At 35.6% G+C, this 26,417-nt stretch overlaps 1 protein-coding gene across 2 annotated transcripts in view; it reads right to left on the bottom strand.

Annotated features, from left to right (window-relative positions):
* Window positions 1-1,323: 1,323 nt before the first annotated feature.
* LOC111054689 (microtubule-associated protein futsch) overlaps window positions 1,324-26,417 on the bottom strand; it is a 65,314-nt gene continuing 40,220 nt past the window's right edge. For both annotated transcript variants that reach the window (XM_039427867.1, XM_039427868.1), the window contains one exon: window positions 1,324-1,876. In XM_039427867.1, coding sequence (XP_039283801.1) covers window positions 1,671-1,876 — 206 coding nt within the window. In that variant the 3' untranslated portion in view covers window positions 1,324-1,670. The remainder of the gene's footprint in view (window positions 1,877-26,417) is intronic.

Below are 26,417 nucleotides of genomic sequence, written 5' to 3'. Positions count from 1 at the left end.
TTGTTGGAAATGTATGTGATGGTTGGTGAAACAGCAAATTACATCTTCTTGATAAATTTAATAGGAATTTTGTCTCCACCCACGGCATTATTATGAATACATTGAATTGCTTTGAAAGTGTCTTCTTCTGAGATTGGATGGAAATGAAATTGATCAATAAGTGGTATATCTAAGTTTGTAACCTGCTCTTCAAGATCATTGGTATGATTACCAATGACAACTTTGTCGCGTTGGTTGAATTTGTGAAACGAAATGATCATTTATATGGTAAATATCCAATGTTAAATCAATTTGGGGATTTGATTTCTGTTTGCGAAGCCCGAATTCTTTTATCCCCTGCCAAAGTGATTGAGAGTCTTGTCTATTGTTTGTCATGAACGAATTCAAGTACCTAATCTTTGAGTTCCGTAATTCCTGTTTGACTCTATTTCTAAGGCTCCTATACTCAATCAAACTTTCCAAGTCGAATGTCTTTTTAAATTTTCTATGTGCTTTGTCTCTACGTCCCATCATCCTAGTATGTCTTCAGTCATCCACGGTACTCGTCGTTTTCTATTAATCCTCCTTTTCACATAAGGTGCATTTTTGTCATACAAAGTCAAAGTCCAATTCTCGAAAGTCTTGACCATGTCATCAACTGAGGGTAATGCTTCAATTTGATGCCATGGAGTCTGAGCCACATCATTCAGGAAGGCGGGCGGCTTCATCAAAGTTTTTGAAGTCTCTATAAGTGATAATTTTCTGTTCTGGCTTAGGTATCTTATTGGAAAGTACACATTAGATCAAATCGTGTTCAGAAATAGCTGGGACAGGGATTTGATCTGTTTGAACAACCTCGTTGGGATCACTCACAATGAGAAGGTCAATGAGTGTGTCTGATTCATTAGTATGGTGAGTTGGATCGAGAGGTAGAATGACGTGTCAGTGGGAGGCATCATGGAAGCAGCAGAACAACCTTGAATCTAGCTCAGAACGACACATGACGGGGAAAATGGGGATGAAACTGATAAAACTTAACCTAAAAGAAAAAGTTTCTTGATTCGAGTGCATTCTGTTTGCCTTTACAGTTCGGCTCCCTTCACTATTTGAAAACACTAGTTCTAAAATTCAGTAAACACAATAATATGTTGATGTTGTGATCTGTGGAGTTCCAGAGGTGAATAATCCAAATGGTGAATAAGATGAAGATTGAGGAAGAACTGATTTAGGTAGTGGAAGATCTAGTCCAGATAAAGTGGAGATTCTCCATCTAGTGGAGATAGAGCGGGAAGGAATCCAGTAGTGAAAGATCAAGTCCAAGTGGAGGTAGAGTGAGAAGGAATCCAGTAGTGGAAGATCGAGTCAAAGTGAAGATTGTGCGAGAAGGAATCCATTAGTGGAAGATCGAGACCAAGTGGAGACAGAGTGAGATGGAATCCAGTGGAGATAGAGAGAGATGAAGTCCAGTTATGGAAGATCGTGTCCAAGGTGGAGATAGAGCCTTGACAGCTCGGCTCCATTCACTATTTGAAAACACCAGTTCTAAAATTCACTAAACACAATAAGATGTTGATGTTGTGATCCGTGGAGTTCCAGTGGTGAATAATCCGAATGGTGAATAAGATGAAGATTGAGGAAGAATTGATCAAGGTAGTGGAAGATCTAGTCCAGATAAAGGGGAGATTCTCCATCTAGTGGAGGTAGAGCGAGAAGGAATCCAGTGGTGAAAGATCGAGTCCAAGTGGAGGTAGAGCCAGATGGAATCCAGTAGTGGAAGATCGAGACCAAGTGGAGACAGAGTGAGATGGAATCCAGTGAAGATAGAGACAGAGATGAAGTCCAGTTATGGAAGACCTTGTCCAAGGTGGAGATAGAGCGAAATGGAATCCAGTGAACACTGCAAAAGAGAAGAAAAAGCCAGCAAAAAAACGAAAAATATTTGAAGAAAGTTATCACTTGAGAAAAGATACATTATACAACTGATAATGAATAATATTTCCATAAAATGGAAGAGGAATAGTATGATTTACTGTGTGAAAGAATCGAATATCAAATATGGATATTAGTAGAAGGTAATCAGATAGAAAGAGAAAAGGTAGAAAGAGAAATAGAGATAGAAAGAAAAATGAACATTTGAACATGCTGGATAGCTAGTGGAAAAATCACAGGGAAAATAATGATAATAATAGGGAAGAAGATAAGAGAAAGAGAGAGAGAAATATTGATGATGGAGAGGAAACTCAGTTCTTATCGAATTTCAGTGACATTTTGAATACAACTGGCGAAATACTCTGAATAGTTAATTTTATGAAAAGCGTATGGAACACGACTATTCTGAGAATTTTCCAATTTAGGTAATTGATAGCGGGTACAACAAAGGTTTTTGATCAGTGATTTATTAATGTTAATTGATAAATACTCAACTGGAGATATCACTTAGATTTCTGATGCCGGCCTAAATGAAAATGCAAAACCCGCATACAAAATGTAAATGTATGTATGGTTGACCCTTCTCCCAACCACCTATCAGTCGAGGCAGAATTTGAAACAATAACGTTTCGAATTTCAATGCATTCCTAAATATTTATTAGGATAATGGACAGAGCTTTAATCAATGAACAATGATGATTACTGATACAATTTCAACCACCAGCGCACTAATATCTGTCTGGCTTTTATCACTTGATGTTGATCCAGCCTTTTTTCATCAGTTCAAATTCTTATGTACTTGACTGACTTGTGAATGAAATTGTAACCTTATGCTTCAGGATCAACTGACTAGGCCAACATCAACATTTTGAAACCGCTGTAATATCACATACAAGCTGTAGTAATTGGAATTTCACTTCAAAAATTAATTACTTTTATTCATTTTTATGATGAATATACTATAGGAGTGGACAAACCGCTGCTCGCCAGGTGCTTTTTGGTGGTCCACTGAACTATTTAACCGTAGAAGTATCTCCAATTTGTTGAATGCTATAATAAAACATTTTCATTACCAACTATTCAATTCAAGATATCACAACTACTCTATCAAAGTGAATGCCAGAGTTGAATCGATAAGTCTGCTAATAACAATTTATAAAAAGCTATAATTCTCATCCAATATTCAGAGAACTAAATTTTGTATGACTCTATATTCAACAAAACCAATATTGTATTTCTATATCACAAGACTTTGTAGTATCAATTAATTAATTATTAACTAACTTCAAATTCAGTGGAATTTGCAGTTATCCAACCACAAGTTCAATACTGTATCACAAGCTTCATCTACGGCACATAAGCTACGATATATCACAATTGCAATATTGATTTGAGATATTGTGCTGTCAGCCCCCTCAGCGTTCATTCTATTGTGAAAAATCGGAGATTACATGACGTAGTAGTGTTTTCGGTTGATAACTTCCACCCTCGGGCTTTTTACTTTTCCAACAACAAAAGATGAGAATTATCGTCGCATTTCGGCAACAAATCCCCTATAGTAGCAGGAAAATAGGGGACAAAAACTGATCGAAAATGTGATCTGTTTTGTATTCTATATGGTAGATGACTGGTTCTTTGGATCATCATCCTTTATTCTACCATATTCTCTAGTACTCAATGATTTTTACCATCTCTAATTAGTAACATCATTATCGGTATCACTTATTTATTCCGGAGTGCACTTTGTTTCGAAACACTTCAGAACTGTAGTGTGTTTCTGACAGAATCCGCTCTAGAAATTGTACAGAGCAGAATTTGCTTGAGCACTCCTCTTCAGCTCGAAAACGGGGAAAACTTGAATAAAAATAGAAACTCCGATAAAGTTTATTTTTCTAATTATTTGTAGCTGTATTAACAGCATATTTTTCGTAGCGTAATCAAATATCTTCCAGGGGATGGAAGGGTAGTCCCAAAAGAGCCACTTGCAGAATGGCACAGCCTGATATTTTTCCAAACTTTTTCTTATACTTGAACAAGCAGCTTACAGCACTCATAGTTTGACGCTGCTCTTTTCCCAATTAGTCAGAATATTGTTGGAGAGTGCAAATGGAGTAAATTTCATAGGCTGCCTAGCTGCAGTGCTTCCATTACAAGTAGAAGGAAAGGATGATTACTTTTGGAAGTTGATAACAATCGATCAAACCTATCATGAATCTCTTGAGAATCATGATGGGGTGAATAATATTATTACTGGCATTTAGTTATTACACTCTCACATATCAATTTTTACATAATTTAATTTGACTCGTTGTCTTGTACTGTCAAGAGCAGGTACCAGGTATTTTATTGGTTATGCTTAACTCGAGTTAGTGACAATATAACGGGCATCTGGTTACTCGCTATCCACATGAAACATTCAAAATGAACAAAACGTCTTTAAAAATTAGGTTATAAGAGTTTTCAAGTCAAGTTTTTTTACAATGAGCCAATTCCTACTCATTTAGGAGAACGAAGAAGAAAAAGCTCCTTATAGAGAGAAAACTTTTTTCTCCATGGTTACAATTACTTTCAATATTCTTTATGAAATCAAGAATCTAGATCTTCAATTTTCACAAATATCACGAATATAAATTTTCAAGCAGAAAGTAAATAAGATTTTCGTGTAGAATTGGAACTATAAATAAAAAAACCAGTACAATCTGAATGTTACAACGTTGACTGAACGCTAAGAACATTTTGTTGCATTGAGTTTAATATTTCAATCTTATTCAATCTACTTTAGGAGAGAGAATAATAGAAAAATACTTGCTGATTTTTCTAAGAAGTATCTCATTTCGGAGCCAACCAGCTGTAGAAATCGTACAATGTTAACACCAGCAAAATACGTAAGTGATGAATAGTGAAGCACCCGCCGTTATATTGAAAACTAATGGCAAAACATAAAGATAAGTTATGAGTTGGATGTTGAGGAGCAATTCAGCTGGCGTTAGGATTGGAGTAAGGGTTGAAAGGATGATCGTGGAGGGGGTTGATTTCCGGCATGAGCCACCTGTTGTGACGGCTGGATCACGTCAAGCAAGGGTTGTTGGAGCAGCTGAACAGCACATAATCTATGTTGGCTTTCAAAATATCTCTATCGTAGAATCCACAAATCGCAATACTCCATCATTGGTTGAGCTCTGTTTTGTCTGGACTGTGATTTGGCAACTTGTATTGTTCTGAATCACTTTTCGTGTATTCAAATGTGGAGGGTGTCACGTCAAACTATCAGCAGTGATTGAATGGGTAACAATGTTTTTATTTTCGAATAATGCCCACAGTATGCAGGGGTATCACTATTTCTATTGTGAATGATGTTTAGTTTTGTAATTTCCAGTAGGCAAACTCTGATAATCAGTAGCTACAAGTAGTATAATTGCAGTTTCTAAATTGGATATGATAATTTAGGCTCAACTCACACTTACGCGTCTCAGGTCGAGAAGAGACTCGACTCTAGTCGAGAGCATGTGTTTTCAAATGGGTGACGTCACGGAGTCTAGAATCGACTGGTGTGAGTGTCACCATTTTGAAGCACGTGCTCTCGACAAGAGTCGAGTATCTTCTCGACCTGAGTCGCGTAAGTGTGGGTTGAGCCTTACTATTCTATTTTATTAAATTTATTACTTTTCAGAAAGTCTTGTTTCTTATAAAATATATCAGGTGATTCAAGGCATGCCATTCAACTGGATGCCATGTAAATTTTTCTATGTATTATGGAACAATAGAAACAAATTATTGGTTTAAAATTAGTGGTTATTTAAACTGTTTCTCTCAACTTAAAGGTATTTCATTCCATGAAACTTTATTTTTTTAATTATTATTAAACGAAAATCCAAATTAAATACTGTAGATCACCCCAAAGACTCATGCTACTGCAAATATTTAAATTAAAAATATAGCATGAAGATATCCCAATTTCAAAATTTCGAGCCGAAAAAGTCTTTCAAATTCCAAATTTCGAGCCGATTGTTTGTTAATTCAATCCAATTAGTGGGTTAAGTGGAAGAGGGAGCTTTATTGCCTCAATTTCGCTCACATCAATTTTGAAATTTATTGTAAAGTGTAAATGAAAATTTATCTATATATCTATTACTGTCTATTATTACTGTTTTGGCTTGGTGAGAGTGTAAGAATGGCACAGTATGATAGACTACCAGCATCACATAGCTTCACGGAATAGATTTACTAGGGCTAGCCTATCCGTTTGATTTAACAATGAAATTTGGAACATAAGCACCCTTCAACATAGGATATCTTCTTATGCCGTGCTTTCTCTATGGTAGTACCTTACTCTGAACTACCTTACTCGATGATTGATCAGGTTATTTTGATAGTTGAAGCTTGACTCTAGTGTAAAGTGCACAGTGCACACAACTGAACCCAACATGCTCTAATCTGAGTAACAAGGCTAAGTTGTAGAGATGAGGAAGTGAGCGCTCCACTCCACGTGCCTCGAACAAGTGATTGCCACCGAATAGTGTCAAGAAGCATAATAATCATAATCCACAGCCGACAATCTTCTAACAATGTCTAGCACTAGGTTGTTAGCGAGAAGCTCCCGTCACTTGGCTAATTATTTATCAACAACGCCGGCTTACAGAATGCGTCTCGTAACACAGGGAATGCATAATTCGACAACCAGCTTAGATGAGTTCTGTCTGCTCGCGAGAAGCTTGTTCTGCTGTGAATTTATCATCACTTCCTCTTGATTTTCCCCAATCGGCAGTTGAACAACTGCACTTGAAGGCTCGGTATTCAGGGAAGTAGATTCCAAATAATTTACTACACCTGATAAACTAGATACTAAGTCAATTTAATTTATTTCTTGGAAGTTCATCAGTTTTCCTCCTTCTCAATTTCGCAACTTCACTATAATAATAATTTTAAGTTGAAGCCTACCCTCCAACTAAATTGTAATCTGTTTTACCTCTATTTTGAATATTCGTCCGTAAAACTCCTGTCAAGGTTTTCAGATTGATTTTTATTGGTTTGCAGATTTGACACCTTGTGAGATCGGACTCCTGAATGATAAGTACGGAACACATAATGATGAATGATTCATGATAATGGGGAAACATAATTATTGGAAACTGCTACCATGAAATGGAATTTGAAGATTTGGTATTCTCATATTTCATCAGGGTTCAATTATTGGTGCCAAGCTTGAGAGATCTGAATATTTAGAAAACTGGGCTTCCAAGTAGTATTTTAGTGCATTAGTTTTTCCTAAACGCAACGAATAATCAATCCAATTAGTCTTATCGATTTGGATAAGTTCCATGTCCAATCAACTTATAAGTATCATCTCATTCATATGTGATTGATGAACGGTTGCAAAACGTGAAAAAGCCTGCATGGAATAATTTTGGCAAGGATGATAGAGCATTGGGTGGCAAAGTTACACACACAACAAATTCTAATTGATGAATTATCACATCTGAATCAATATATTCGAATATGTTCCTATTGATGTTATATTTATATCGAAAGCCGTATTTATGCTCTGTGCACGCAAATTAAAGATTTTTATTATCTTATTATTTTACAAAGGCGACTTTCTAGAAGTATTTTAAGCCTAGGTGATGATGATGGGATGAATGATAATACAATGAAGATAGAGTTATGAATTAATAAAAATTATAGGTTTTGCTAACCACTTGAATCGATTTGAATCCAATTTTCAGTCCAGAAATAAATAAACTAGAAATTTTGGATTTGATTTGATGCAAGTGCTGAGTCCTGCAGTAATACTTCAATAAAACGTGTGATTTTAATTTTTATGATCTTTGAAAATCACTTCTTGATGGAACAAGATACATTCATTTAAACGGCGATTCATCCCTAATCATCACTAATTCATCCCTTTTATTACCAGAACACACCACCAAGTTAGACCCTCAGCACAGGAAAAATACTTTGCAAGTCCTGAAAATGAATATTGTTCCCGGAAACCGACTCAACTAGTACCTCAGATGTTCATTTTTTGAAATTACTTTGATGTTTAAGAGGAAATTTTATCAGAATACAGTCTACTTGAAAAACAAAGGACGATGGCTGTTTTGATTTCGGTTGATTTGCGATGGGGTTGTAAGAATGAAAACTAAGTGGATGTAAAAAGCACTGTTGCCTAAGGGCGTTCGGATGTTTTGGAACCCATAAAAAATATCCAGTAATTGGTTAGGGAGCTGAATCAGGATGGGTAGCAACTAACGTTTGCTCTTTCAATCCGCCTTGCTTCTAATTATAAAATATGTTTCTTTGTCTCAGAAAAATGTTTTTTTTTCAGTTTCCTCCCCCATATTAGTTCAAGCTCATAAGCAACATTTCTGTGGCAAGAAATAATTATCCACTCCTTTACCTAAAGGGCATGCGTGGAATAATATTTTTCTGGACTATAACGTTGGTACGAGAATAAAAAGAGTATTTTCCACATGATCCGAGATATACAAAACTGTGAGGATAATATTATACAGAGTGGGTGAAAAGTCCGAGAACGGCTTAATATCTCATAAACAAAGGTAATTTGACGGTGGGTGTGATTGGGAATCCTACTAAAATTGAAAATACTACTCTACTATGACTTCAAAAATCTCGTCCGCCATCTTGGATCCGCCATATTGAATGCAACTTTGTTTTTTAAATAGGAAGGTGGTCATGCGATACATGATTTCGATACGAAATTTCAATAAAAAATGGATGGCGAAAACTGCACATCGATATCTCAAACCGTTTCGAAGATATTCTCATTATTAATCAATACTAACTTATCTACTTAATTTCTAATTTGCATGGTGTTGATTTATAATGTGAATATCTCCGAAACGGTTTGAGATATCGATATGCGGTTTTCGCCATTCATTTTCTCTTGAAATCCCGTATAGAAATCATTTTGCATGGCCACCTTCCTATTAAAAAAAAAATTATGGTGGATCACTATTCAATATGGTGGATCCAAGATGGCGGACGAGATTTTTGAAGTCATAGTAGAGTAGTATTTTAAATTTTAGTAGGATTCCCAATCACACCCTCCGTCAAATTACATTTGTGTATGAGATATTAAGCCGTTCTCAGACTTTTCACTCACTCTGTATAGTCATCATTGAATTCTATTCTTTAAAAGCTAATAATTTCCATTGATGAATCGTAGAATGGAAAGTATTCGAATGATAGACTAGAAAATAGAATAAAGGGTCACAAATGAGGGGATAAACGATTAATCAGACCCTTCAGAACGCTTGTTATTCTTCAGCTTAAGATAATACAGTATTGTTTATAGTAGTTATATTCCTCATAATATATCATTCTCTAAATTGCAATCAATCTTCCTAATTGATACATAAAAAGATAAACCACTCATTGCTTGCAATAATATTTTTTTCGCCCCACTTGGATGTAATGAGCTGGTTTACGTGCGTCATATCACTATTCGGTCACTTTCGTGAGACCGAAAGTGATTGTTTTCTGACCAGGCCGGTATAGTATATTTCGCACCTAGGGCCGAAAATGAGACTTTTCTGGCTCGAAATCGGTTTTCAAGTCCGAGGCCGTAGGCCGAGATTGAGAGCCGGAAAAACATTTTTGCCCATGGTGAGAACGTTATTTTTCGCCACACAGAAAAATAAACAATATATATATATATGAGAATAATAATAAATTATTCTCATTGTCTATTATAAGCACTTCCGAAAGCAAAAGTGGAAGGTCATAGCTCTAGCAAATCTGAGGTAATCTGAATATCAAGAAATTGTCTAAGTATTTTTATTTTTTATTCTGATTTGTCTAAATAACCTAAAAGATTATGTTCAATTATGTAAGAGGTTGAGTTTATACTTTTTATTCTTCCAAATGACAATAAGATGATATTATTATAAATGTTTTAATTATTGAATGATAAACACAAATAATGAAAAGTTTTTGATCAGCTGGTTTATCACACTTGAAATTTGGCCAATCTGATGTGATCTGAATGTCAATGGAAGTTTAGGTTAGAAGTTCTATCCTTCTCTAAAAATCGAATTATTTGAATAGTTTATAATATATATCTTATCTGTATTTTATTCATTTAAATAAAATGATAGTATATTATTACAGAATACTTTATTGAATTCTAGAAGCATAAAATGATTCCGTTTATCCACCATGTTCCTTGATAAACGCTTTACTAGGAGGTTTGAGGTTAGATTCTATTATACTCTGAAAATTGAATTTGAATAGTTTATAATATCTCATTTGTATTTTATTCATCCAAATAAAATGATAGTATCTTATTGCAAAAACTTTATTCAATTCTAGAAGCATAAACTGATTCCGTTTCATAAACTATTTTGTAAACACGTTCACATCAAATCAGAATCAGCTGACTTCAAGGTTATTTTACAGCCCTAGGGCCGTAAAAATTTTACCGGCCTGGTCGGAAAACAATCACTTTCGGCCTCCATATGACGCACGTAAACCAGCTCTTTACATCCAAGTGGGGCGAAATAGTTATTTGTGCATCTAGGGACTAAAGTGCAACTTTTTCTCCCTGAGGGAAACTGTTGTCGCCCGATGGCGTAGCCGAGGGCGACAATTTCCCTGAGGGAGAATAAGTACTTTAGTCCCGTGATGCACACAACATTTTTCCTCCACCTACACCAATACCTATAACAATGAATAATTTTACTACATCTTCACGCTTTCACACTATTTTTTTAAAAACAAAATTTAGCTCACCTCTGATAATAATTTGTTGATAGTTGCTAGTTGATAGTTGATAGTTGATAGTTTATAGTTTCCTTATGAGTCACAAAATTCCATGTCACGTATTAACTATTATATATAGATAGTTAGATGTATAGTATAGATGATGATTGTTGATAGAGATGATTGTTGATAGTGTAAAAGCCTACTTCTGATAGCAATTGTTTATTGTTATTGTGCACCCATCACAATTTTGAAAGACCGTGTTCGGGGTTGATAGAACAGAACAGAAAAGCACCCACTTTCGTAAAATTACTGATGTCTATGTTGTGTTTCACAATAATTGTTGCTTTCAACATTGAAATAAATGGTCCATAAATAACTTGGGCTACATACCTGTGCTTGTTGTGAGAGGTAAACAAGGATTACGTTTTCTGAAATTCTTACTGTTCCACCACAATTCTTCTTGCACCATTCAACGAATAAATCATATCGCTTGATGTATAGTTCCTTTGATTTTTCCGGAAGCAAATTTTCAGTTACATTTTCAGCTTCGTGTCGAATGTTCGGCGGAGTTAGAACAAACTCCTCATCACTCTCACTTTCCATTTTATAAAAACGAAAATAACTTCTACAATACCGGTAGCGGATTTCGAAGATCTTAGTAGGTAACCAAGAAAAAACATAACCTGCAATCTTGTTTTCTGTGCAGACACGCTCAGTCGTCTCTGTTAAAGTGGGTTTTCGTTTATGCGTAAATGCCGTCGTCGACCATGACAGGGAGAGAATCTCAGATTGGGTAGATTTCAATCTGTCTACATAACTTAAAAGATTATGTTAAATTATGTTTTAATGGAGCAGGTTGAGCTTATACTTTTTTATACTTTTAAATGGCAATATTTTGATATTATTGAAAATGTTTATTTCTTTATTAATAAAGACAAATAATGAAAAAGTTATTTAATCAGCTGTTTTAGCACACTTGAAATTTGGACAATATGAATGTCAACAATGCTTGCCGTCGTCGACTGCGGAAAAGTTCGCATAAACGAAAACGTACCTTTAGATGAACGCTCTCGTAGAGATGCCGATGATGTTAGAGGTGTGTACTTTTCATATCCACCAACGGTTGAACATAACCTAACAATCGAAATAGAGCTACTTATTTCCTAGAGCTAAAATATTCCAAAGATCGAAATAGAGCTCTTTTACTTTTCCTCTACCAACCACGACAGTGTTGCCACATTCCTCATTCTTCAATCGCGGCGTTGTCGGACTTCTTCCCATGTTAATCTTATGGGTTTATTTTTACTCCCTTGGGAGTAAAAGTGATCACTTTTCCCGCTGGGAATTATTTTTAGTCCCATGGGGGGAAAAGTAGTACTTTAGTATTCGATTCCAGGGTGTAAAATGAGACTTTTGATAGTAGGTGGAGGAAAAAATTTTTATGGCCCAAGGGCTGTAAAATAACCTTGAAGTCAGCTGATTCTGATTCGATGTGAACGTGTTTACAAAATAGTTCATGAAACGGAATTAGTTTATGCTTCTAGAATTGAATAAAGTATTTTGCATTAAGATACTATCATTTTATTTGGATGAATGAAATACAAATGAGATATTATTATAAACTAGGCACTAAATTCAATTTTCAGAGTATAATAGAATCTAACCTAATAGTACTTCGTTTATCACGAAACCTTGATGATAATTTTGTAACTACTTGGGCAATATCCATGGTGCTGAACGTTTTTACAAATAGTTTTTGAAACGGAATCAGTTTATGCTTCTAGAATTGAATAAAGTATTCTGCAATAATATACTATCATTTTATTTGGATAAATGGAATACAGATGAGATATATATTGAAACTATTCAAATTCTATTTCCAGAGTAGGATAGAACTTGTAACCTAAACTTCCTAAGTCGATGACAACAAGCATTGTTGACGTTGAAATTAAGATTGGCCAAATTACAAGTGTGCTGAAACAGCTGATCAATAAACTTTTCATTTTTTGTGTTTATTATTCAATGATAATTAAAACATTTATAATAATATCATCTTATTGTCATTTGAAAGAATAAAAAACGATAAACTCAACCTCCCACATAATTGAACATAATCTTTTAGGTTATTTAGACAGATCAGAATAAAAAATAAAAATACTTGGACAATTTCCTGATATTCAGATTACCTCAGATTTGCTAGAGCTATGACCTAACACTTTTGCTTTCGGAAGTGCACTGAACAATTATTCTCATATATATATATATTGTTTATTTTTCTGTGTGGCGAAAAATAGCATTTGCATCACGGGCAAAAATGTTTTTTCCGGCTCTCAATCTTTTCTAGTCCTCGGCCTACGGCCTCGGACTTGGAAACCGATTTCGAGCCGGAAAAGTCTCATTTTTGGCCCTAGGTGCGAAATATACTATTTCGCCCCACGTGGATGTAATGAGCTGGTTTTCGTGCGTCATATGGAGGCCGAAAATGATTGTTTTCTGACCAGGCCGGTAAAGGTTTTTCGCCACACTTGGATGTAATGAGCTGGTTTACGTGCATCATATGGAGGCCGAAAGTGATTGTTTTCCGACCAGGCCGGTAAAACTTTACGGCTCTAGGGCTGTAAAATGACCTTGAATAACAGCTGATCGTGTCCGATCTCACAAAAATCATAGAGATAATCTCATAATGACTGTAATAATCTATATAATTATGTATCGTGAATCGCAGTATCATGTCTATAATATATTTTATAGATTACTGTTTCATAATTTAATATTTATTAATGTGTTTTTGATATCAAACAATAGAATACGATGATATCTCCATAGCCTCAACAATATAATGTTGGCTGCATTGTCCATTGTCAGAAAGGTACGTATCGCAAGTATATAAGAGTGAAGAATCGAATTTGAAATCAAAGTACAATAATTGTATCAATATTTAAAAGTGAGGTAGAGTAATAATTGTTTCTTTTTTATTATCGAATTCCACTTCTTAATGCAATACAATCAACAATAATAATAGAAAAATACAGCAGAGATCTAAAGTTTAAGGTAAGCCTACTGGTGAAACTCAGCCTTGACTGAAAAATTCCTAGTAATTTTCCCGTAATTCATTATTAAATTTTTTAGATAATTTTTCTTCAATATCAAACCATATATAGAAAACATTAGGCCCACTCAAGATTGAATCTTCGAATGTTTTCTCTATGATTTAACTATTTTCAGAGCAATATTTTGTTGTGAAAATGCCGGCAAACCGGCTTCAAGTTTGCCGCTATACACTATATTATAGTAGCCTACATACGTTACCTGACTTACAGGCCTCTACAATCAACAATACCCAATGGCCGAGAGCGTAAAGGCATAATACATCAGAACTCAAAGCTCAGTGAATTACAAACATGATCTAGGTTCGAACCTCGGTCAGTGACATTTTTTTGTCAATGAATTTCGACTTTTATTAGCTATTTTTTATATTAGTTACCGTAATCTAAATTTCAATAATTTTTTTAGATATATTTTGAGACAAAACTGTCAAAAATGCAATTATATCAATTTTTTAATCACATTATTTCAAAATAGTAATGAAAATTCTATTCATCCATCTATCCATGAGATATTGCACCAGGCGCAAAGCGCGAGCTATAAAAATTCAAACAATTATTTGAAATATTAATAGTATAAAAATATTGTCACTATTGTAAATTATAAATTAGTAATATTGAAATTAATTGACAGTGAAAGTTGTCATAACCAAGATTCAAACTATCAAAATACGCTGTTTGAATTTTATTTATTTTTCAATTTCTTATATATTAGGAAGTTTTTTTTTGGTGTGGCGAAAAATAGCGTTCGCAACACAGGCAAAAATGTTTTTCCAGCTCTCGAACGCTTCAAGTTCTCGACTTCGTCTCAAACTTGAAAACCGCGATCTCGAGCCGGAAAACGTACATTTTCGACCCTAGGTGCGAAATATACTATTATGGCGCTAGGGCTGTAAAATAACCTTGAAGTCAGCTGATTCTGATTTGATGTGAACGTGTTTACAAAATGGTTTATGAAACGGAATCAGTTTATGCTTCTAGAATTGAATAAGTATTCTGCAATAAGATACTATCATTTTATTTGGATGAATAAAATACAGATAAGATATAATTATATTATAAACTATTCAATTTCGATTTTCAGAGTAGGATAGAACTTCTAACCTAAACTTCCGAAGTCAACAACAACAAGCATTGTTGACATTGACATTCAGATTGGCCAAATTTCAAGTGTGCTAAAACAGCTGATCAAAAAACTTTTCATCATTCGTGTTTATTATTCAAGAATCAAAACATTTATAATAATATCATCTTATTGTCATTTGGAAGAATAAAAAGTATAAACTCAACCTCTTACATAATTGAACATAATCTTCTAGGTTATTTAGACAAATAATCAGAATAAAAAATAAAAATACTTGGACAATTTCCTGATATTGAGATTACCTCAGATTTGCTAGAGCTATGACCTTCCTGTTTTGCTTTCGGAAGTGCCTAATAAACAATTATTCTCATATGTATATTGTTTATTCTTCTGTGTGGCGAAAAATAACGTTCTCACCATGGGCAAAAATGTTTTTCCGGCTCTCAATCTTTTCTAGTCCTCGGCCTACGGCCTCGGACTTGAAAACCGATTTCGAGCCGGAAAAGTCTCATTTTCGGCCCTAGGTGCGAAATATACTAATTCATGATGTTAATCATGGTGCAACTTTTTCAAAACTGACATGTCAATCTTCAACGGTTTTAATAAAATCCAATGAAGGACATCGCCGTGAGGCAACCGGTTTCATTATTGGTTTTAACAAAGCTGTAAGATTCATGTGAATTGCACCTAAACTGAAACAAATGAAAATTAGAATGATTACTATTACTATAGTATCATTGCAATCGTAATCAATACTTTTAGTTTTGGAAACATTGTACTGCTATGAGCGAAGTTCCTTATCGATTATATTTATACAGTAGTTCAAAAATCTGAATATAAACTTTATTTACTCAATCAGAATATCAACTTTGACAGATTCACTCATTTGATACACAGTCTTTTTTCAGTTTATCTTATTGGGGGAAAAAAATTCCTTTCTGATATCAGTTTCGGTGTATTTCACAATCTCAATCCATAACATTAATGTGTTCATCACTAGATGAAACAATACTGTACTGTTATACATTTCGAATAAGTTATTTATTTATTCATTCTTACATTCATAGCTACAGTATAAGTCTTAACTCGGGGGAATGATATGAATGATTGTGGAAGGAACAACAGAAAGGAACAGGTTTAGGCTTCAAGCCTGTTGATCCTCTCCCAAATTTTGATAGGAAATAGTCCAGAAATAATGTTCATCACTTCATAGTTATCGTACAAGTATAACTATGTACTAAAGATTTAGTCTATTCTCTTAGTTATCATACAAGTTGACTTCACAACGCGAGCAACAATGACAATGGGCCATATGAATAAAGTTGAGCATTTGCTCATACTTCTAAAATATGGAGCATTTGCTTCATTTTCTATGAATAAACGTGAGCAAAACCTTTTGCTCATGCTCATCAAAAAAATAGTTTGAGCATTTGCTCAAAAGTAAAAGCTTTTGCTCAAAATTGTATGAATAAACTAGAGCATTTGTTCAACTTTTGAAGCAAATGCTTCAAAAAAGGTGAGTCTAGTCTAGAGCAGCTTATCACCTTTTGCTCATAGTAGAATGGCTCAACTAATTCGTATGAGGAAGAGGAAACTATACCAGATACTATCACAACCAATAGTGTGGAACTATAAAACTCTTTTTAGATTCAACCATGATATATATCACCATTATTCCTACAAAAGAATAAATACAAAAGCTACCTGTTATAAAGATAGCCATCACAAAATAGGAAATAGGCATTTAAGAATATGAGAGTGTAGACGATTATAAGAAGGCTATTGATATTATAAGAATATGCTGAAGATTATTATAGAGACTAGCATGTAACCCGTGCTTCGCAAGGGTCTCTTTTAAAACTTGACGTAATGAAATCTAGGAGAATTCAAAATAGGCATATAAGAATCCTCGGTTTATTAAGAATTTATAAGCTGCATTTCAAGTAAAGTATGACCACCTTCCAATTAAAAAAAGAATTGGGATTCAAAATGGCGGAAAAAATTTGGGTGTGACGGAAAACCTGTTTTTATCATTCGAAAAGGATCCCCAATCATACCTATCTTCTAATTTCCCTTTTAAGATAAATCTTCTGCTGCTTCCATACAAACTGGAAGCATGACAAATAATTGAAAACTTGACAAACTGAAAACTTGATGTAACTAATCAAATCTTGAAGGATTTAAAATTGGTCTATAACCACCCTTGGTTAAGCAAGAATCTATATGCAAAATTTCAAGTTAATCAGTCCAGTAGTTCTGACGTGATAATGCGTCAAACATAATTTCCCTATACTTTACACCTGTATAGGCTACGTTTATAATCCAGTTCTTTCCTTTAGTTCTCTGTTCATTTATTTCTCTGTCAACCTATTACTTCTCGCTTTCTGTCTCTCTCAAAATAAAGGCAGCTTTTCTATTTTATTTTATTTCTCTCTCTCACACACACTGTCTCTTTTTCTATCTATCTCTCTCTCTCTCACTCTTTCTCTCTCACTCTTTCTCACTCACTCTTTTTCTATCTCTATCACTCCGTCTGTTTTCAAGTTTTTCTCCCACGCACTCCACTCCCCGCTTGTATTTCAAGAGCATCAAGCACTGCTATATCCTCGCTCAATTAACTCAGCTCGGTTATTTCATTGCGGTTCTTTGCATCCCTCGATGGGTAACTTTTTTCCAGGCTGATGACGAGGGACGGCGAGATATCGAAAGCAAAAAAATAAATAGATTCACGTGCAAGCATCCGTATTGCACTAGGCTGGGGTGATGTGGGTCTCAGGGTGCAGTGGACTCAAGAGAAACACACTGCATTGTTTCTGGCCTCTGATTGGCTGGCCGCAAGGCAAGACCACAAAGTAAATACTCATGTAAATGCTGCAAAGCCCGCGGGCAGCGCCTGATATTGTTAATAACATCGGGGGTAGCTTCGGTCCCTCATGCGCTTCTAGCCAGAGGCTGTTATCTTTTCAGTCTGCCAACCCTCCTCAAGGTTGATAGTGCCAGTTTTCCTCTCCGCAACAACACGACACAAACGAGCAGCCTGCTTTTATTGTTTCCAACGACAACAACTGTTCTGTAATTTCCAGAAACAAGCCGCAAACGCTCACCTTCACCTGTATATGTCCGACGCAAATTGAATTACACTGGAAACTATATGCAAAGTGCTTTTCAAACGTACTGCTTGGTACCGAGAATGGTTCAATGAAATGGTACGAGCCATCTCTTCTAATGCAATATACTGTGGGACACTATTCCATTTCGAGTGAACAATTTCACGAAAACTGTTGGAGGTTTATAACACAATGCTTGTAGCTTATAATTGGCCGATCAATGATGAATGCAATCGTAATTACATTAATGAGTAGCTTAGAGATTTATGGACAGAGAAATTCAATTCAATGCAGGCCTAATATCTTACTTTGTTAAGTAGTTATTCTAAATTGACATTCATTATACAAAGCATGAAAAAGACTATACCATAGATTCATTACTACTTTTATTTTTCTATTATTTTGTGATCAATTATTATATTTATGGAAACTCTCTTGGAATTCTATCAAAAGTTTAGTTATGCTATAAAAGTGTTGTAGGACCACAAGCTGAGAAAGTTTGAATGAATTTCAAAAATAATCGCTGCAGAATTGATTTATTTTGTAAATATTTTGTTGTAATGCTTCATTACATGGTTTCCAGTTTAGTATTTTCTGAGGTATACAATCTATAGATGTTTTTGTATGTTTATTTCATAGTGTATTTATAATAATGTTATTTAATAACAGTATAATTCAAAATTCATTTGTAATTTTAGAGTTGTGTTGTGGTAATTTTCCATAATGAAAACACAAATTGAAATTGTCAACCACTCTTATTATAATATTTTATTATAATTTCAATTTGTGAAATTATAATATTTCATAACAATGAAAGATGAGTGGTTGACAATTTCAATTTGGGTCTCCCAAAGAAGATAACTCTACACAAATTTCTATTAAAATATGAATAATCTTGAATGCAACTGCCCAGTAGCCTATTTCTTCATTTTAGGAGCTGAATTCTCCGAACAATTACCAACTCCAATTTGAAACTACGAGCTTGCTCAATACTAAAATTAGTGTGAGCGGCTGCAGGAGTCATTTGGCGAAATAACTTGCTTTGTGGCCGGTGGGATGAAGCTGGAGCACGGCAAGCAGGTCTGAGGGTAATAAAGTGCTGGAATTTATACACTGGTGTATGTCAGATGCTACCGCTGCTTTTAAGGGCTCCTCCCTTTCTTGCTCAACCTGGTCTGAGGGCCTTAGGATTCCTGGCTTCCGTGGAAGGTGAGGGCGAAGGGCTATGATTAGCTGGGCCTGCTGATTAGCTCTTATAAAGGAGGGTCACTGACAAGCTCATTTGAAACACTGCCACCGACCCCATCCGCTCGCTTCACACTGATTAGATGACTCTACCTTCACTCTATCCCTCTCCACCCACTATCTATCACATTTTCTTTCTCTCTATCCCTTTCCGTCTCCATCATCTTGTCCTACCCCATGCCCGAGTTTAGTCTGCAGCGATATCGACAATGGCAAGCCGAATGCCCCATTCACAGTGACCTATGATCTACTCGGCAGACCGGCCAGTCATCGACTCGCTTCAACTGCAATTCAGGGTTTAGATTCCGGCAGCCATTCAACCTATCCGCAATCTTAACATTCAACTGGACTCCGCTAGGAGATCGATATTCTCCAGCTTTATTTTGGTTTCAATCTTTATTCGAATTCCGCAGCTGATCTCGATGATTGGAGTTGTGATTAGAGTTTGTGTCCAAATTGAAAGAAACCTCATCCCAGTAATCTAATCTTTACTCATCAATAAAGCTATGAATATTATTACCTATTTCATCAATCTTAGTGTTCAAGAGAAATTGATTCTTATCAATGTTTATGATTCTGGTATATACCAAATGTCTTTTTATGGATTTGATATGAGTATTTTAATAATAATTCATTAGCGATTACTAATGAAACTCATGATCCAAATAGTTCAGAGTTGCAGAGTAGGATAATGAGATTTATATATGACTAGTATAGGCCTGTATTATATTTTGAAAACCATAAAGCTTGGATATAGTATATTGGGCTTGTAAATTGAGACGCTACGCGACGCGACGCGTGTCTACAAGAAGATTTAATACAATACTATTTATGATCTCATTAGAATGTTCACATGTGCTTGGTTTGTCTCAATATGATTATATGATATTACTCATCTATCAGACTCTCGTCGCATCTCAATATGCGGCTAGCTTAATCAGGGAGTACCTACATTTCCTGGATTTGATTGAGAGGTTTCACTGTAATAAATTATTATCTTGCAGCAAAAAGCGTGATAATTATAAAACCTGCTAGTCCATACAAATTGCTTCATCAAAGTATTGATTCTACGAGATCGGTAAATTTCACCTGTATCGCTCTTCCAGCTCATTCCTGCTTCTGAGGGAACATAGAAATGCTTGGAACGAAATTAAATTGAAACGAGACAATTCCAATTGGAATTCTTCAGTGAACTAATCATAGTCTCACTTACCTCTCAAAAAATAACAGGAAAGGGGTGTCCTTTTTCATTGAATAATTGTGTCATTCCGCTTAAACAGAACAAAAGAATCCAATTCAATCTTAAAAGTACTTCAGATGAAAAAGGCGGAGCATAATGAGACAATAATTGTCTTTTCATTAAATGCAAACGAGGGAACGGTTGGCTGTGATGGGAAGAAACCGAATACAAAAATGAATGAATTAAAAAGGGTAATCATGAGTTTCGGTTTCGGCCGTCTCACTGCCTTTCTCGCCGTCTGCACTCTGCAGCCTCAGCCTGAGGCGCCTGGGTGTTTCGAACGATCGCGATGATGAGGAGAGGAGGAATTCTTCTGTCTTTGTCGGAGGGGGAAGAGAAAATCCCTCTCAGCTTAAATCTGAGAGAAAAGTAACAAGGTTACTTTTATTGTCTTCTCGCCGGGGGGTCGCAATAAGATGGGGGCTGATGGACCCTCTGTGCCTTCGGTCCATGATGAATCCGTTGCTCATCCTGTGAGCTACACAGAACTCGACTTTCCCGCTGCCACGTCATACGGCAGATATCTGTTGGCAAACAATGTTCACAACAGTCGACGTTCCGTGTGCAGAAACCATCAGAGCTGCCTGCCGTCCCCCTTCCATATGGAGTCTGCTCTCGCTCACTCACTCACACACTCAACCGAATGCTATTGTCTTCCTCACATTATCAACCTTATTTCGCCGGAATCTCAAAGCACTTCCCAGTTTCCACATCCGAGTGCAGATGGCAATCGCATATTCAGTGGAGTCACAAAGCGAAACAAATGGCTGAAATCAATAGGGCGTTGATTATTATGTTTGCCTCAACGAATACTGATAAATATTCCATGAACCAATCCCGATTCAATTCGTTTTAATCAATGTAGGTTTAGGGTTGTTTGCATTTGAATGAAAAATAATTTCCATCAGTGAGAATGAATTCCATTTCAAGAACACAGACCGAACCTTTCTTTTGGCTGACTTTTTGGGCTCTTATTCAGGTCTAAATCGTTTTAACCTCTCCACTCGAATTCTTCTTATCTTGAAAACTCTGTTTCTTCAATTACTACGTTTAAACGGCGAGAGAGTACAGCCAATGGTTATGCATTTGTCAGGAAAATTTTTCATAATAGAATGTACAGGTACCGTAAGTGATTGTTATAGGAAATTACGCTGAAACTATGACTTAAATAAGAGGTGTTCATGAGTTCCACTATTAATTAACTTATCTTAGTTTGAAATTCTTATTAATTGGAAATTAATTCTCTCTCATGAAATAAAATATAATTCACATAATTGAATCTCCTCATTGGAATCTCAGATACGTTTGTACTGTGTACCACTAACAAGATAAGAAGTGAATTTTTTAGCCTCTCAGAGCTACAAGAGCCAATACAGAAACCACAGCAAGATAACGGACGGACGGAGGAACCTTTGTCTGCTTGGACACACAAGCCAGGCAGACAAGTCATTACTTATACATTTTCTTTATCACTGGTTGAGCTTCCCTCACACCCAGCCACAACTTCCTCTGTGAATCTGCCGGCTCATTTCACAGAGATGTACGATGTTGATGTTGATGTCGATGATGACAGACACCGTCTGGAGCCTTCGGTTGCAATCGCAGATGCACAACTACAACCAACCCATCTCCCCCTTTGCGTGCTAAACTGAGCGGCAAAATCGGTCCGCTATCTCCGTTCTGCATCATTATTCCATCTCTATCACTGCAACTTCTGTCCTGACAATGTTTACTAGCTGCTGTGCAGCATACTGGCAAATTTTTGCTCTGTGAAATTCCATTATCTTTACAAGTTACCTCTACAACTTTATAGAACAAACTTTTTACTGACAAATTCAAATTGTTACATTTCCTATTTTTTTATATTCTCAATATTGATTTATTCTCATCATTCAGCATCTGAAACATGTTTATTTTCAATTTTTCCATTCCATTGCTGCTGCTTCCTCATTATTCTTGATGGGAGAGTTCTTAATTTTGATTATTTTCCCTCATATATTTTCAGCTTCCAAGAAAACAAGCTGATTTTTGGTAGTGAAATAGTACCACCTTATGAGTATTTCTACGACATATTTCTGGGTAAGAACTCATTGATCTTGAACAATGAACTCAATGAAGTTCCATCAACTCCACTGACTGAGACTTTCAAACACATGACAATAATGGGACTACAATAATTCTTTTAATATTTCAAATAAGCATGCTGAATTTCAAATGAGGGTTGTGGTATTTCAATAATGAAAAATAACAGAGGAAATTAAAAATCGGGCTTTATTTTACATCAATTTATGAGTAAGGGGAATCTTTAAGCGTGATTTAATGTTCAAACAGTTTTGGTTTTCCTAAAATTAGAGCCACAAAATTGACGCTAAAGAATACACTAACAAACAGACACTCTACTTCATCAATTAATTGATTAAAATGTTATAATATAGATCTATCTCTTTCAATATGATATAAATTATTGAAATATCCTTTAGTCAAATCAATCACAATTTACACATACAGATAACTATGAAACTACTAATTAATTTTCCAGCAGGAAGATATTTTATGATTATAGATAAATATTTTAATATTCATTTCTATTGGATTTTATTCTATCATTCCAAGAGAATTTCATCAATAAAGTACACGCTTAGATTGGTAGTGAATAGGATTATGTGAGTTTCAATGTAGCAAGGATTGAAATGCGTCAAAGTCATGCTGCTTTGCATGCAGGTCACCGTCATGATGCTACTTTTTTAATAAATAAGGAGGTAAGAAGCTTCATCATTTTTAATTTGATTAATTTTTTATGACATTTGTGAAGGAATGAGAGTGACTCCAATGTATATTGAAGCTATGAAATACCTGACAAGAGTCCAAAGCATTTGCACTCTGAATGATTATCCAGGTATCTATCCACTTTCAGAAATGGAAGTTCACAGAGACAACCAGCTCTCTCCCTCCGGCACCAGTGCACTTCTCGTCTCACAACAGAATAAATCTCCCAGATGAGCTTCAAGATTTGCTTTAAAACTGATTAGCTAACATAATTTCACTAGAGCTGTGTCTGATTTCCATAATCATCATTAAAATGAGATGAAAGCTTCAATCTCCGCATTTAAAAAGTGAAAATAATTAGTTGCAACATTCACATTGCATGAATGATTGACAATAAAATACTGAATTATAAATAGTCACATTTCAGATAACGATTCTTCAAGATTAGATCCGATCAAATGATATCATATTAGATTTCTTCATCTACATGAATTGCAATAGTCTGTAGAACACAACTCATAAGAGAGAAAAAGAGTTTCTTAATACTTCATTAATGATTAGTTATTGAACCTATTGCTTATTTATTTGCGAGAATGGCAGAGCTAAATTATTGTAAATTGAATGTTCATTGCCTCTCTGAACTCATATTTTTCATGATACACAATGATGATATTGATAGCTGGATTTATTTTTCTCATTGTACATTCTTCCGTACATGAGTTATTAATATTGAAATAGACAATTCGATTTTATATTTATGAAACCTTGTCTTTTTTCGATATTATTCACCTGCTTAAGATCCATTTGAAGGACCGATTGTTGATTTGACAAGAAAAGGCGATTTCCACGAATAGCCTAAAAACCCAAGAATAAAACTGTCTAAAAGAAATAGCGTTTGGAAGAGCCAGAGAAATGATTCCATCCATCATAGTTTTTCTTGAGAGCGCACTAGAAAAAAATATATATATGAGTCAATATAACCCGGAAGATATTATATCTTTTGCAGGCCTAATAGTAGTGTAAGAATGGCGAGAGTTGAATTCTCTTCGAGGAGCACAAAAAAGTGGAAGAACAACGATCATCTAATGACTTCTCACAGCATAGTGTTTTTTCGACAGAGACTTGAACTCGTTTTTATTTTCGCCGCGCAGAACGCACCAAGATGGCGGAAGGGTGAGATGATGTTAGTGTCGATGATTTGTGCCCTGGAAAAAGATGATGGAAACCGTCTATAAAATTTCCTCCCCTTTACTGACTTGGAGATAAAATAGAGATGCAGCAGGAAAAGGCAGTGCCAACGCCAACTGAGTGTGTACGAGGTGAGACTGACTGTAAGGACAAAAAAGCAGAGGGGAGCCTCTCCGCAACTGTACAGCCCAAGGCTTCCAGACGATGAAATACTTGCCTTTTTCTCCCTCTGGTGTCGAAAAATCAAGAGTCGAACAGTTGTCACTGTCGTGGCTTTCCCTCCTCTTCATTATTCCTATTTGACTCCGCTCTCAGCGCCCTCGCGTTTCATCTATTTCCTTCAATGTCTCAATCGCACGAAGGATGATGACGAGTAACGCTAGAGTGATTGAATTTAAATTTGAATTATCATCGATGCTTGGATAAGAGATTCTAAAAACGATAAATATCCCTATCAATAGGAGATTGGAAAGTAGTCAACAAGATAATTGATGAGTTGTTGGGCAACTGAATTCTCTGAAGCTTCCATGATAAATCACTTCTTGAATAATATTCCAGGAACAGTTCTACAAGTGACTTGAAATGGCTATTTTTGAAAAATCCATTTCAAATTTTATTGGAGTCCTATTAAAATAAGAAATGCTTTTCATGCATAGGACAAACATTATATAAAAATAATGGAAATATTATCATATAGTATATTGTATAGCATTATTTTATACATAGTGTTATGCATGGATTGTTCAAGAAAACCCAGATTATCCAAAGGCAAATCAAAATAACTTATTAGTATCTCAGTCTGGGCGCTCACTGTTTTCACTTTCTGGGGCAGAGATTGGTTAGTACAGACAGAGACAAGTAAATAGCTTCAACAGTATTTTTACTCTATGGTACAAAGTACAGTGGATTTGCTTTTGCTTGGACTGGAGTTTGGCCAGCCGCGGGGCTCAACGGCAGAGGAGATGATTTTCGTGCATTTCTTGATCGGAAACGTAATAACACAGCGCGTGCTGTTATGTCGCTTTGTGGTGCGTTGTGTTTCCGCTTTAATCAGACTCAGCATCCGTTTGTTGTTGCGTGAATGTGTGTGTGGGGTGGGGAGGGACTTATGCGTGGGCTCGGGGTGGCTTCAAAGGCAAACATTCAACCAGACAACAAAGGCAACCGAATAGTATTTTTTTAAGTTGTCAAAACCGCACCCGACCACTACATCTACATCTACATTATCAACACCACCATATACCTATATCAACTCTTTATCTTGGACATTTAGGCCGGCACGTGTTACTAAAGTTTTGTTTAGCTCGCTGGATGAATAAGAAGGGCTTGTCTTGAACTGCCGCTCTGGCTCTTCAAATGCTTTTGGAAGTCATTGTTCATCGTGCTTGGGAGGGTTGACAAATCCCTTCCGTAGCCCTTTTGCATCTCAGTCTAACCCTGATCCTCATCTCTGATCTAGACACAACCGCTCCTGGCTCTGATGACGCAACGGCGTTATCTAGTGCATTACAACAGCCTCTTGTCCCATTTCGATCATTGTGCCTTTTCAGTACATATACAGTATCTTGATTACAAATTACGTAGAACACATGACAAGGGACGAAACGCTTTGAGAAACGAGATAAGTTTGTTTATTGTAGATGATTGTATTATTCAGATCTATCCTAATCAGTAATCTTATAGATATGGTGCATAATAATACAGTATTTCAAGAAGATTCCAATCTCCAATACGGCTCTAATGAGGCAAGTTGCTATTCTATAATAGTCAGATTCACGTTATGAAGCCAGCACCTGATCAACATTGGTATGTCAGTGAAAAAATCAAATAGCTCTATCCTCTCCAAACTCAATTATAGAATGTATTATAAATTCATGAGAAGATTATAGTCGTATTTGGAGTAATATATCCAAGTACAGAGAATCACTAGTACCCTTATTATATTATTTTATATAGAACAGGACTAGTTTAATAGCAAGGGTACTAGTGATTCTCTCTGTAATTAAACATGCAAATACTTAGGTAATTGAAAACTGTATTTGAGATGATAT

Source organism: Nilaparvata lugens, chromosome 5 (assembly GCF_014356525.2).
Source record: "Nilaparvata lugens isolate BPH chromosome 5, ASM1435652v1, whole genome shotgun sequence".
Taxonomy (NCBI): domain Eukaryota; kingdom Metazoa; phylum Arthropoda; class Insecta; order Hemiptera; family Delphacidae; genus Nilaparvata; species Nilaparvata lugens.
Note: the sequence above shows the minus strand (reverse complement) of the source record. Positions and strands in the feature narration are given on the sequence as shown.